Genomic DNA, 12,814 nt, shown 5'->3' with positions numbered 1-12,814 from the left:
CGGTGTGGCCGTTAGCCGGCGGCATGCCGTTACCCGGTGGCCGGCCGACACGGAGGCGGGTCGGTGGGGACGTGGGCGGCTGCGTATGGGGATGAAAAAGGTGCTCCCCTAACCCCTTACAAAACCAATATCTTTGCTATACATAGAGAAAAAAAATTCTTGAGTATGTTTTTTTGTGGAGGAGAATAAAAGGTGTAATCTCTGGCCATGGGGTTTAACTTCCTCCATACATCAGAAATACCCATTTCTCGTAATCTTTTCCACTTTTTTGGGTATGGTGTTGTTTTGTGTCTGACTTAATCTTGATACATACCATTTTGGATTCAATCTCAGATTAAAGTCACCACCACAAATCACAATTCCTTGTGCTTTTGTTATCATTAAATTAAAGATTTGTCTATAGAATTGCCATGTTGCACCTGGGGGTGCATAAACATTTGTACAAGTAATTTCTTTCCCTCCCAACCTCCCCACAACCTTATTATAATCTTCATGTCACAAGCATGTGATATGGGGTAGGACCCAAAAGCAGGACCCCAAAGCAAGGACATGATGTTGAGGGTGGTTTTATTACAGGCAGAGGTCATACACAGATAAGCAGTCCAAAAAAGGCAGCGGTACAAAAACACATGGCAACAGGGAAGGTTCAAAAACATGAATACGAGGTCGGATTACTACTAGGCAAAAAACAACACTTGACTTAGCTGTGGTGGCACAGCAACGCTGGCCGTGACGAGACAAATAATTCACAAGAGGCTCATATACTCACTCAGACTACTGCAGTCTGTAGCACAACGAACTGGGAAATGAGAGTGACAAACTCAAGGTTTATTTGCCTGGCCTAATTAGAGTCTATACGGTGCAGGTGTGGGGCAGCTCCGCCCAGGGCAGTGGCTTGACCATGCCCATAAGAGAGGACCCAAGATGCGACAAAAAAAAAAAAAAAAAAAAAAATGACCAGAAGAGGGTGGAAGTGACCCGGAGGAGGCCGCAAACCCCCATCCCAGTTTGTCTGGTGGCCTGGTGAGGACCTTGGCTGAGTAGTTCAGGAAGTCAGCTCGGATGCCAAGCACCCTATAGGGCAACTCAGACAGATGTCCACGAGGGGGGTCCAAATGGCAAAGCAGGAACCAAACAGGAGAAGAATACAGCCGAAGATGAAGCCCCGCTGAGGCGTGGTCAAGAGCCGGCGGCTGCTGATGCTGGTAGGAGCTGTCGAGGCTTGGGTGAGAGGCTGCTGTGGACCAAGGGTCCCCAAGGCTTGGGTGAGAGGCCGCTGTGGATCGAGGGCCCCCAAGAAAGGGGCAAGAGGCGGCCGTGGATCAGTTGCCACCGAGACAGGGGTAAGAGGCAGCCATGGATCAGTTGCCGCCGAAACAGGGGGGAGAGGCGGCCGGGGATTGGTCGCCCCCAAGGCATGAGTGAGAGGCGGCCCGGGGTCGGTTGCCGCAAAGGCATGAACGAGAGGCGGCCCAGGGTCGATCACCACCGAGGCATGTGTGAGAGGCGGTGGGGGGTTGGTCGCCACCGAGGCATTTGCGAGAGGCGGCCCAGGGTCAGTCTCCGCTGAGACACGTGAAAGAGGCATAACACTGCACTCTACTTGGGCGCCTCCTTTGGAACCCACGTGGGGGCCCCTGATAGAGGGCGAACTCCCATGCACCCTCGAGGATCCTGTCGAGGGTGGAGAGCTGGTCCACTTTTGCACGGCCAGGACGAAAACCACATTGCTCCTTCTGAATCTGAGATACAACTTCCCGATGGACCCTCCTCTCCAGCACTCCTGAATAGACCTTACAAGGGAGGCTGAGGAGTGTGATTCCCCGAGAGTTGGAACACACCCTCTGATCCACCTTTTTAAAAATGCGGACTACCACCCCAGTCTGCTAATCCAGAGGCACTGTCCCCGATGTCCACACGAAGTTGCAGAGGCGTGTCAACCAGGACAACCTCACAACATCCAGAGCAGGTGTGCCCAGATTTTATTACCTCAAGATCTACTTTTCAGGAACTACCAACGACAGGGGGGGAGGGTTGGAGTTTGATGATGATGCTCCCAAACCGTTTTAAGGTTAATGTTATGTTCCCTCCTATTAAGCTTTTTGTGCAGTGTATTGTCTGTGCTTTCATCCTGGATCAGGTTGTGCCAAGGTGGAATTTTAAAATTACACACCCAGCATCCAGCACTTTCTACTTTGGCTTCAGACCAGACCTTTCCCACTCGGAAAAGAGAAAATCTCTTCCAGTTTAACCACTTCTTTGATTATTCATATACTCCAACCGTCATTGCATCCTAAAAGGGTAAAACAGTGTATCAATAGGTCATGTAAGATGTAGCCTATATCTATAATGTGATGTTAAATCCTCTTTCATTTAATCGTGTTTTGAGAAGATTTTTATCGAAAATGACGAATTTTCAGGGGCGCTGCCATTTTTGGGAGTCACATGATCTACGTGGGCATATGTGGCGTGTACCATGCCGCAACAAAGGCTCGATTACATGGGACACCATTATGCCCAGCGCTGATTTCTCGGATTTTTTCCTCATCTGATGAAGAAATAGCAGTATTGGTTGATCGGGAAGACTTAGGAATACTTCCATTCAGATTTGAACCAGTGTCTCTAATTAATGTTGAATGTTCGGATGGTTCTTCGGGCGGCATGCAGCGGAGTCTGACAACTCGCAGGCCTAAACGCGACATAAGTGCACGTAAACAAAGGCCCCCAGAAGCTCCGGGCTGGCAGCCCTGGATGGTTGTTCGGACGGCAATGATGCGGAGTCTGACGAGCGAACTTGGCGGCGGGCTGCAAGCCGAGCTTTCAGGTGGCAGGGGCCTTTAGCTGGGCTTCGGTGGTGGCGGAGGCCTTTAGCCGAGCTTCGATGGTGGGGGAGGCCTTTAGCCGAGCTTCGATCGTGGCAGAGGCCTTTAGCCTAGCTTTGGCATCTGGGGGTAAATACAGCCACTGGTTCAAATCTGTATGGAAGTATTACTCTGTCTTCCCGATCAACTGATACTGCTATTTCTTCTTCAGATGAGAATAATCCGAGAAATGATCGCTGCGCATAATGGTGTCCCATGTAATCGAGCCTTTGTTTCGGCACGGTACAAGTCACATACGCCCACGTAGATCATGTGACTCCTGAAAATGGCAGCACCCCTGAAAATTCGTCATTATCGATAATCTTCTCAAAACACTATTAAATGAGTGAGGATTTAACATCACATTGTCAAAATAGGGTACATATTACATGACCTATTGAGAGGCCTCGTAGCTCAGTGGTTAGAGCACTGGTTTGGAAAACCAGCGGTTGTGGGTTCGTATCCCACTGGGGCCTCCACTCCCTGAGAAGGGTTGCGTCAGGAAGGGCATCCGGCATAAAAATTGTGCCAAACATATGTGCGTTCATCTGAGATGACACGCTGTGGCGACCCCGAAAGGGACAAGCCGAAAGAAACTCACATTACATGACCTATTGATACACGGTTCATGCAAAGCACTGGATTTCCCCTTTAAAACAACAGCATTTCTTTTTTAATTTTCTCCATTAATATGAAAAGTAAAAATAAGCAGCATGTCAAGCTAGTCTTTGCTTGATGATGTGCTGCGTAAGTACTGTAACATTTGTGTCGAGCGGCCAAAAATGACTCCGCTGTTGGTGTCCACCAACGAGTTTGAGGGCTGCCGCCCCGACAGGCACCGACCACCTTACGGCCCTCCCTTCAACCGAGTGTCCAACACATGCGGTCGCAAGTATGACGACACGACCACAAAGTCGATCATCGAACTCCGACCTAGTGTGTCCTAGTGCCAAGTGCACATGTGAACCTTTAAGCCTGAACATGGTGTTTGTTATGGACTATCCGTGATGAGCACAGAAGTCCAGTAACAGAACACCACACGAGTTCTGATCGGGGGTGCCTTTCTTACCAATTACACCCTTCCAGGTCTTGCTGTCATTGCCAATGTGGGTCATTGAAGTCCCCTAGCAGAATGATGGAGTCCCCAGATGGGGCCCTCTCCAGCACTCCCTCTAAGGAAAAAGATTGGGTACTGAACTGCTGTTTGGTGCATAGGCACAAACAACAGTGAGGACCCTAACCCTACTTGAAGGCGGAAGGAGGCTAGCCTCTCATCCACCGGGGTAAACCTCAACGTACAGGCCCTGAGCCAGGGGGAAATAAGTATACCCACACGTGCCCGGCGTCTCTCACCGTGGGCAACTCCAGAGTGGAACGGACTCCAACCCCGCTCAAGAGAAGTGGTGCCAGAGCCTGAGAGGTACGTAGAGAGGAGTCTGACTATATCTAGTCAGAACGTCTTGACCTCACGCACCAACTGGGTATCCTTCCCTGCCAAAGAGGTGCAAATTATTATATAAATTATTATATTACAATATTATGTTTGGTAAGATGGTGCCGTGCACAGTTGCAGCGTCTCTTAGCTCTCCAGTTTGGTGCTTTTTTTCCTTGCTATTATTTTGGGGCTACTTGTGGATTACTGTAAAGCCACAGTCACATATAGCTTCCAGGACCTGATCGATCTGGGACTGAAGCATAAGTTATCAATAACAAAGGACAACATAAACATTACTATAAACAATATTCCGGAGGACATCGCGAGACCACCGGGATCTCCGTGGACTGGCGCTCTCAGCAAGCGTCGGAAAAGCCGCAGGCAGAGTAAACAAAAACGAGGATGTCAGGCGGGCCTGGCTGCTAAGCTAGGAAAGCAACCTCAGACATCTGCGCTTCCAAGCATCTATTTGACCAACGCAAGATCCATCAGCCACAAAATGGACAAACTAGAATTATAATGAGCCACGAGTAGCTATGTCCGCAACTGCAATACTATTTTCCTCACGGAGACGTGACTACACCCGTGATTCCCCAATGTTGCAGTTTTGGTAGAAGGCCGCATGCTACATCGACAAGTTAAAAGCAAAGACTCCGGAAAAATTCGGAGGCGGATGGGTTTGTGTCTATGTGCACAACGAATAGTGTTGTAACAGTAGAATCATTGACACCCACTGTTCTCCTGATTTAGAGGTCTTTGCAATCTCATGCAGACCCTTTATCTACTGAGGGAGCAAACAATGGTCATTGTGGTAGCTGTCGATATCCCGCCGGACGCTAACGTTAGCGCAGCACTTTGCCGTCTGCTCGTGACTGTAAACAAACAGCAGCTGGCCCACCGCTACGGAGTATTGATCGTTGCTGGTGACTTCATCCAAATGTGTTTACCCAAATTCGTCCAGTTTGTGACGTGTCTCACCAGAGGAGACAAAACCCTGGAGCATGTTTACTCCAACATTCAACATGTATAGAGTGCTTCCCCTCCGACCATGTCTGCACCACCCTCATGCCCACATACATCTCCCTCCATAAACAAACAAGGCCTCAAACAGAGACAATTACAACATTACCTGAGAATGCACTATCTCAACTGTTGGACTGTTTTTCATGCACTGTTAGGGAATTATTTGAACTCCAGAACCTCCAGGAACACACAGATACTGTTCTGTCTTACATCAAAAACTGTATAGACACTGACTGTAAATAGACGGATCCGGGTTTTTCCCAACCAAAAACCCTGGATGACCCGAGAGACTAAGGTACTCCTGAGATGCCGCAATGGCACCTTCAGGTCAGACGACAAGCCACATTAGAGTGCCGAGAGAGCCGACTTAAAGAGGGACGTCAGAGTGACCAAGGCGCCCTACAAAAGAAATATTGGGGAGTGCTTCACAGAAAACAACTCAAAAAAGATGTGGGAGGGATTACAACACATCACAAACTACAACAGTCAGAACAAGATCTGTGCTGGAAACACAGACACCTCACTGACAGAGGAACTAAACCATTTCTTTGCCCATTTTGAGATGGAGAGCACACCGACGCTTCAAGAACATGAAGTGAGAGTTGTACTCAGGACTGTAAACACCTGGAAAGCTGCTGGCCCAGACGGTGTGCCAGGGAAGGTCCTGAAGGCCTGTGTTGTTCAGATGACAGGTGTTTTCACGAAAATATTCAACAGATCCCTGCAACAATCAACCATTCTCTCCTACCTGAAATTTGCAACAATCACCCCCCCCCCAAAAAAAAAAAAAATCAGCCATTGACAGTCTAAATGATGACATGGCTGTTGTACTCACACCTGTGATCATGAAGTGCTTTGAGAAGCTGGTTGCACACCACATAAGGGGCTCACTTCCTCCCTCACTCGACCCCTACCAGTTTGCCTACAGAGGAAACCTGTCCACCAAGGATGCTATCGCAATACACACTGCAGTGAGCCACCTGGAATGCCAAGGGAACGACGTCAGGATGCTTTTCATAGACTTGAGTTGGGCCTTTAATACCATCATCCCAGGCATTTTGGTTGACAAACTGTCCCTCCTAGGACGATCTTCTTCCATCTGCTGCTGGATTAAAGACTTTCTCACAAACCGTCCACAGTCTGTCAGACTTGGCTCACACCTCTTCTCCTCAGACACCCTCAGGATCAGGTCCCCCCAAGGCTGTGTACTGAGTCCTCTGCTATACTCTCTGTACACATTTGAGTGCATACCAGCCCATCCCAGCAACTCCATTATAAAGTTTGCCGATGATACCACCGTGATCGGGCTGATCACAAAAGGAGATGAGTCTGCCTACAGAGACGAGATTGGAAAATTGTCAAAGTAGTGTTCTGCAAACCACCTCACACTGAACACCACAAAGACAAAGGAAATCATCCTGGACTTCCGGAAGTGCGGCATTGACCTGGTCCCACTGTTCATGAATGGGGAGTGTGTGGAGAGGGTCCACTCCTTCAAATTTCAGGGAGTCTACATCACAAACAGAGACACCTGAACTGGGTGGTGAAAAAGGCCCAACGGTGACTCCACTTCCTGACGATGCTCAGGAAGAACAACTTGGAAGACAAGCTGCTGCAAGCTTTCTACAGAACCACCGTGGAAAGCATCCTCGCATACTGCATCACAGTGTGGTATGCTGAATGCACAGCAGCGGACAGGAAAGCTCTGCAAGGAGTGATCAGCACTGCTCTCTGCCCTCCATAGAGGACATTGCCAACTTCCACTATCACAGCAGAGCCACTAATATTGTAAAGGACTCTGGTCATCAACTGTTTAACCTGCTGCCCTACGGCAGGCGGTACAGGTCCCACAAAACACAGACAACCAGATTCAAAGACAGTTTTTTCCCAGAGCCATTAACTCCTTGAACTCAAAACCACTTATCATAACAGTACTGTAATGTAATATTATGCAACTGCACTTTTGTGCATTTATTTAGTTATTTATTTTATTTTTAACTGTGCCTTGATGTATTTTATCTGTTTTTACCCAAGATGTTCTTCTATCCTTATTCTATTTATTCACATATGCACATTGTAGAGAACCACTCACTTTGTTGTATGCACTGCATATAATAACATTAAAGACTTTTGTTTTGATTGACATTTCATGTCCCAAGAGCTAGTTTCTATAGCCGGAGATCGGATCGCCACGGTCCCCGCCTTTGGGCACCACCCAGTTCACATCGCACCAGACCCATATGGCCCCTCTCACAGGTAGTGAGGCCAAGAGAAGGGGGACCCATGTTGCCCTTTCGGGCTCTGCCCAGCCTATTCGCATGGGTGCAGACCCAGCCACCATGCGCTCGCCTTCGAGCCCCACCTCCAAGCCTAGCTCCAGAAGGGGGCCCCGGTGACCCGCGTCTGGGCAAGAGAGACCGAGATCCAATTTTTGCACTCGTTGTAGGGGTTTTGGAGTCGTACTTTGTATTATTATTATTTTTTTTATTAAATTTTCTATTCATAGTTTTTCCCCAAATCAGAAAAGACATTTACCGGTCAGTCCATCTCAAGATGTCCAGTTTCTTTTGAAAGCCTTCCCATGGCGCCTCGGTTTGCGGTGATCCTCCTCTCGGAACTTGAGGTCTGCTCCACATCAGGTTTTTGACTCTATCAGCCACGCTCGACAGAGGTTGATATCTTGCCATGGAGAGGCCTCTCTTCACTATGTCTTTCGTAGCCTCCTCTGCTGAGTTGTACAAGCATGTCTCTCCTTCATAAAACACCCTCATTCTCGCTGGGAAATTAGCTTGAAACCGGATATTGTTTTCCATAAGCACCCTCTTCGCCTCTGCGTACTCCTGTCGCTTCTTGAATATCTTGCATAATCATGGTCCACAAACACTTTTTTACCTTGATGTAAAAGTCCTCTCTTTTGCCACACTTGTTTCAGGATTTCCTCTTGAGGATTTCATGACAATAGATCTCAGTGGTGCATCTGGCGGGGGTTTTGGTCCCAGTGTGCGGTGAGCACGTTCAATCCTCAGATCCTCAGTGTGTGGGAACTGCAGATGTTCTTTCAGTAGATTCTCCACGAACATCATCATTGAAGTGGAATTGTTCTTCAATCCCTCCGCTACCCCATGTATTCTTATTTCCCATCTCGCTATTCCCGCTTGATCCATTAATTTATCTCGCAACTTAGCCTGTATCTTTAGCAGCTCCCTCGTAGCTTCATGTGGTGATGATAAGGTTTATTTTGTTGCTAGTGTCCTTGGTTATATAATTAATGCTACATTTAATTGGATTGGTGGGTATTGGGGTGGGGGGACATTTTTGGAAAAAAAATTATTTGAAGGCTGACAATTGGTTTCAGCTGGGTGGCTTGAGAAGCATTTAGGGGGCTTTCAGCCCCTAAAATATGCCTTAGCCACACCACTGCTCTCACACAGAGACAACTATAAGTAGTTTCAAAGTGAATTTTTGGTTTGGAAATACAGTCATACCTCTACTTACGAACGTCTCTACTAACGAAAATTTATGGTTACAAAAAGCCTACTCGGAAAACATTTGTCTTTAGTTGCAAAGGAAATTCAGGATACCAAAGGAAAAAGTAGTCAAACAAAAACATTCTGTACTGTATCTTGGCTTCAAAGTGACACGATAGAGCTTCTCTCCCATTGACTATCAAAAGAGCATCTTCCAGCATCACATTGGCTCGGAGGGACGTCAATCTTTACCCATGATGAAGTTCCTGTTTCTTCGTCACCGAATCCATTTTCATATGCTCGTACACACTTGGAAATAACTAAGTACACTACAACTTTGTGAATTTATTCATCTTTTTTCACCATGGGCCCAAAGAAATTGATGGCCACAAAAACCAAGAGATCGTCGAGAAATACGAAAAAGGCATGGGATTGACTGACATTGTCAAAGAACATGGCCGAAACCCTTCCATCAACTGCACAATATTGAAGAAGAAGGATGTCCTAAAAGTTGCAACTCCTTCCAAAGCCCTCTCGGTGATTTCGAAGAGGAGGTCATGACTGAATGACGAAATGGAGAGGCTGTTACTCCTTTGGATAAAAGAAAAGCAGATAGCCAGAGACACAGTGATGAGGTCATAATTTGTGAAAAGGTCAAAGCCATATTTAAAGTGTATGGAAGGTCCTCCGTGCACCTTTTTGCTAATATTATACATTTTTAATGCAGAATTTGAATCTGAAATCCGTTATGAAGGAAACATTTTATTTTTCAATTATCGACCAAAAATTATCAAATATTGCTGGATTCGCTGGAAAAAGACGTAAATGAAGCAGAAACAGCCGAGTAGGAACGTGACATCAGAACTGGTGACAACAATGGCGAGCATTGGAATACATTGTAAGAACAACAACGAATTTTCCAATATTTCGAGCAATGAACACTATCCTGAAGGGTCCCACGAAGACGGTGAAGAATACGAGGTTTATAAAGGCATTAAAGGTTATCAATTTGAGCCAGTTAGACAGCATACATGTTCGGATGCAGACGAAATAGCTGTCCATGAAGAAAGTGCCGAGCACGCAAGAAGCAGGATATGCCTTGTGTTTGAAACAAAGACTGGTAAGCATTTGTGAAGTTCTTGTTTGGTTTAGTTAGTCATAAACTGATGAGATGACATTGACGAGGTGGTTCAGAAGAACCACAAGGATCTTTCGATGGAGGCAATGCAACACATGGCTATGCAGGAGCAGTTTAGTGATTATGAGATAGAGGAGGAGGCAGCAACTATTCTATCAGCCAGAATAAAAAGTGTTGAAATTCCGTGACATTTCCGAATTTATCAAAAAAAATCATCCGGAAATGTGTTAACCAGTCAGGCTATCTCTCACTTCGATGACGGTTGCCTTGCACATTTCCGTAATATTAGTAAAAGCCGTCAAAGGCAAACATCCTTGGATTTGTACTTCAAAAAACGTTGAAAGTGGAAAAATGTTAATGTTGTTAATGTTTGTTTTGAATTCATATATTGTGGAATTTATTAATTTTACTGGAATTAAGTTGTGTGCGTGCCTCCTTCTCTGTCCCCCCACGATGCCTTTTGTTTGTCACTCACCCTTCTCTTTTCATCATTGCTCAAAAGCAAAGGTAAATGAACATAATTTTATATTATTCTTTACATGATGTACTGAATGCTTGAACAGATTATATTTACATGTAAAATAAATTTCTACTTGGAAGTGAGGCCCCGTAGCTCAGTGGTTAGAGCACTGGTTTGGTATATGTTGGTGGGTTCGTATCCCGCTGGGGGCCTCCACTCCCTGAGAAGGGTTGCGTCAGGAAGGGCATCCGGCGTAAAAATTGTGCCAAACATATGTGCGTTCATCTGAGATGACACGCTGTGGCGACCCCGAAAGGGACAAGTCAAAAGAAACTCACTCACTTGGGAAAATTCAAGTTACGGACCGGAATTGATTACTTTCCTAAGTAGAGGTAGCATAATAGAAAATATAATGAACACAAAAAATTACATAAAAAAAACAATTGGTCACAACTTACCATTTCTCCCTCAGGACCCCCAAAATCAAGGTAAAGGTTGCGTATGCCATCATCTGCTGACATTTTGAGTTTCTCATAGGGGTATCTGAACAGCACAGCTCTACTAGCTGGGTTGGCTGGTTCTCTGGCCACAGTAAAGCCTTTCTCATAGTGCAGTGTCAGCCGGACATCTTGTTTATTCAATGTGCAGCCTGGAGGAATCATGGAATAATCACAGTTAGTGGAGACTAGGAAGTAGAAATGTATTCAACTGACATTACTTTTGGCAAAAGTAACACAGAAAACAACGTTTCTGCTATATACTGTTTCAATAGTGAATAAAGTCATCTATTTGGAGAGGAGGGTTAGGATGAACAGATAAAAAAAATCAGAAGCCACAAATTATTGGACTGAAAGTCTCATTTGCTGGCTTAAGCCTCAAGTGCCCCCCCCCCCCCCCCATTCTATTTTGGTCAAGGTCCAATTTGTTTGACCTATGAGTTGTTCAAACTTAGAGGTTCTACAGTATTTCAGTTTGGCAAGGTATATGATGGAAAAGCCATAACCACAGATCTGCACTCAATGACAAGTATAATTCAGCGGTCACAGGGGAAGGAATAATAACTGCTGTTTTTCGGCAGTTCACGTGTGTTTCACAGTTCACAATCACTTTTTTTAAGATCCTGGGCTCAAAATGCATTTGCTCTTATCATATTAATGTCTCTATAATATGCATTTTATGTTACTTAAATTTGGTAGCCAACCAACCAGTAAACTATCCACAATGTGTGGAATCATAATCCAATATTTCAGTGCACTCGCCTCTTTTCTTCTATTTATTAAAAATAATATTGCTTACTTCTTCATTGAAACGAAACTAGTGGTTCATTAACAAGGTGTTTAAACAAATGGAAATGTTTTAATTAATAATCATGGAATTAGAAAAAAAAAAGGAAAACAGAGGCTTTTAAATAAATGAAAACAATCACAGCACTCAGCGTTTTGAATGAACATAAATAAATAAATGGCACTTCGTCACAATCGTGAGTGATTGCAGAAAGATAACGGCTAGTTTGTGGACTAGCGGTTGATAGGTGACGCAACTATGGGAGCTGCAGGGCGGTGCACGCGGAATGAGGTTAAAACGAGCAGAAATGCACTTCCAGACCAGCAGAAAAGCATAATGTGGTTTGGCAGACGTTTATTTTTCCAAAAGCAACCACCATCGATTGGCCGTGGTGTCAGACTAGCCGCCCGTCAGTAGTTTGCTAGTGGTTGTGAGTTTATGGCTGACTTTGATGGTGGGGGTTTGGAGGTGAGGTAATGACACAAACGTCCATGGGTGACAAAAGAGTGCACACACTACAAGAAGAAGAACCAGAATCCAACCTCACAATCACATTATGTGGAATTTTCCCAACAAAAACAGCGAACTATGGAAGCCTTAAGTCTTAAGCAAACAACCAAATTGCAACCTTTTGGCTCCAATACATAGAGGACAAAAAATGTTTTCCCACAATAAAAGAGTGAGTACTCGAGCCAGGAACTCGACAGGCAAATCAGAAAATTTCCGCATGATAATGAGAAAATTTCCTTATTTGCCAGTCGTATACACACAATCACACGACAAATGCATGCAATACCCAAACAACAGCTATTCCAAATAACATTTCGAATCCCACAAAATCACTGTGGGTTTACTAAAAGGCTAATCTAACAATGCTGTGTCTATGGTAACAGAGAACAGCTAACCCACAGATTGTCTGGACGTGCCTAAAGATGTCGGAACATCCCCCCTCTAAGACTGCGGGTGATGTCGATATTTTATTGAAAATGGTTTGTATTTTGAGTTTGACTAAACTTGAAATCACAAAGGGTACCAATATGTAGTGTGTATTGGTTTGGATAAATTAAGTAATTAATTGAAAAAAACATCCATCCATTTTCTGAGCTACTTATCCTCATGAGGGTCATGGGAGTGCTGGAGCCTATC

General features: G+C 45.3%; 1 protein-coding gene and 1 non-coding gene across 13 annotated transcripts in view; one reads left to right on the top strand and one right to left on the bottom strand.

The window, feature by feature from the left end:
* The window catches only part of sntb2 (syntrophin, beta 2), a 120,884-nt gene that overhangs the window by 16,690 nt on the left and 91,380 nt on the right, over window positions 1-12,814 (bottom strand). For 11 of the 12 annotated variants that reach the window (XM_061823852.1, XM_061823846.1, XM_061823841.1 and 8 more), the window contains one exon: window positions 10,843-11,033. In XM_061823852.1, the coding sequence (XP_061679836.1) occupies window positions 10,843-11,033 (191 nt within the window). Of the gene's footprint in view, window positions 1-4,214; window positions 4,353-10,842; window positions 11,034-12,814 lie in introns of all 12 variants that reach the window. The other variant, XR_009795555.1, reaches the window with a different exon arrangement.
* On the top strand, window positions 3,265-3,337 carry trnas-gga (transfer RNA serine (anticodon GGA)). Its single transcript has one exon. It is a non-coding gene; the product is annotated as a tRNA-Ser (tRNA).

Source organism: Syngnathoides biaculeatus, chromosome 6 (genome assembly GCF_019802595.1).
Source record: "Syngnathoides biaculeatus isolate LvHL_M chromosome 6, ASM1980259v1, whole genome shotgun sequence".
NCBI lineage: Eukaryota > Metazoa > Chordata > Actinopteri > Syngnathiformes > Syngnathidae > Syngnathoides > Syngnathoides biaculeatus.
The sequence above is the reverse complement of the archived record's forward strand: the minus strand, read 5'-3'. Positions and strand labels throughout refer to the sequence as shown.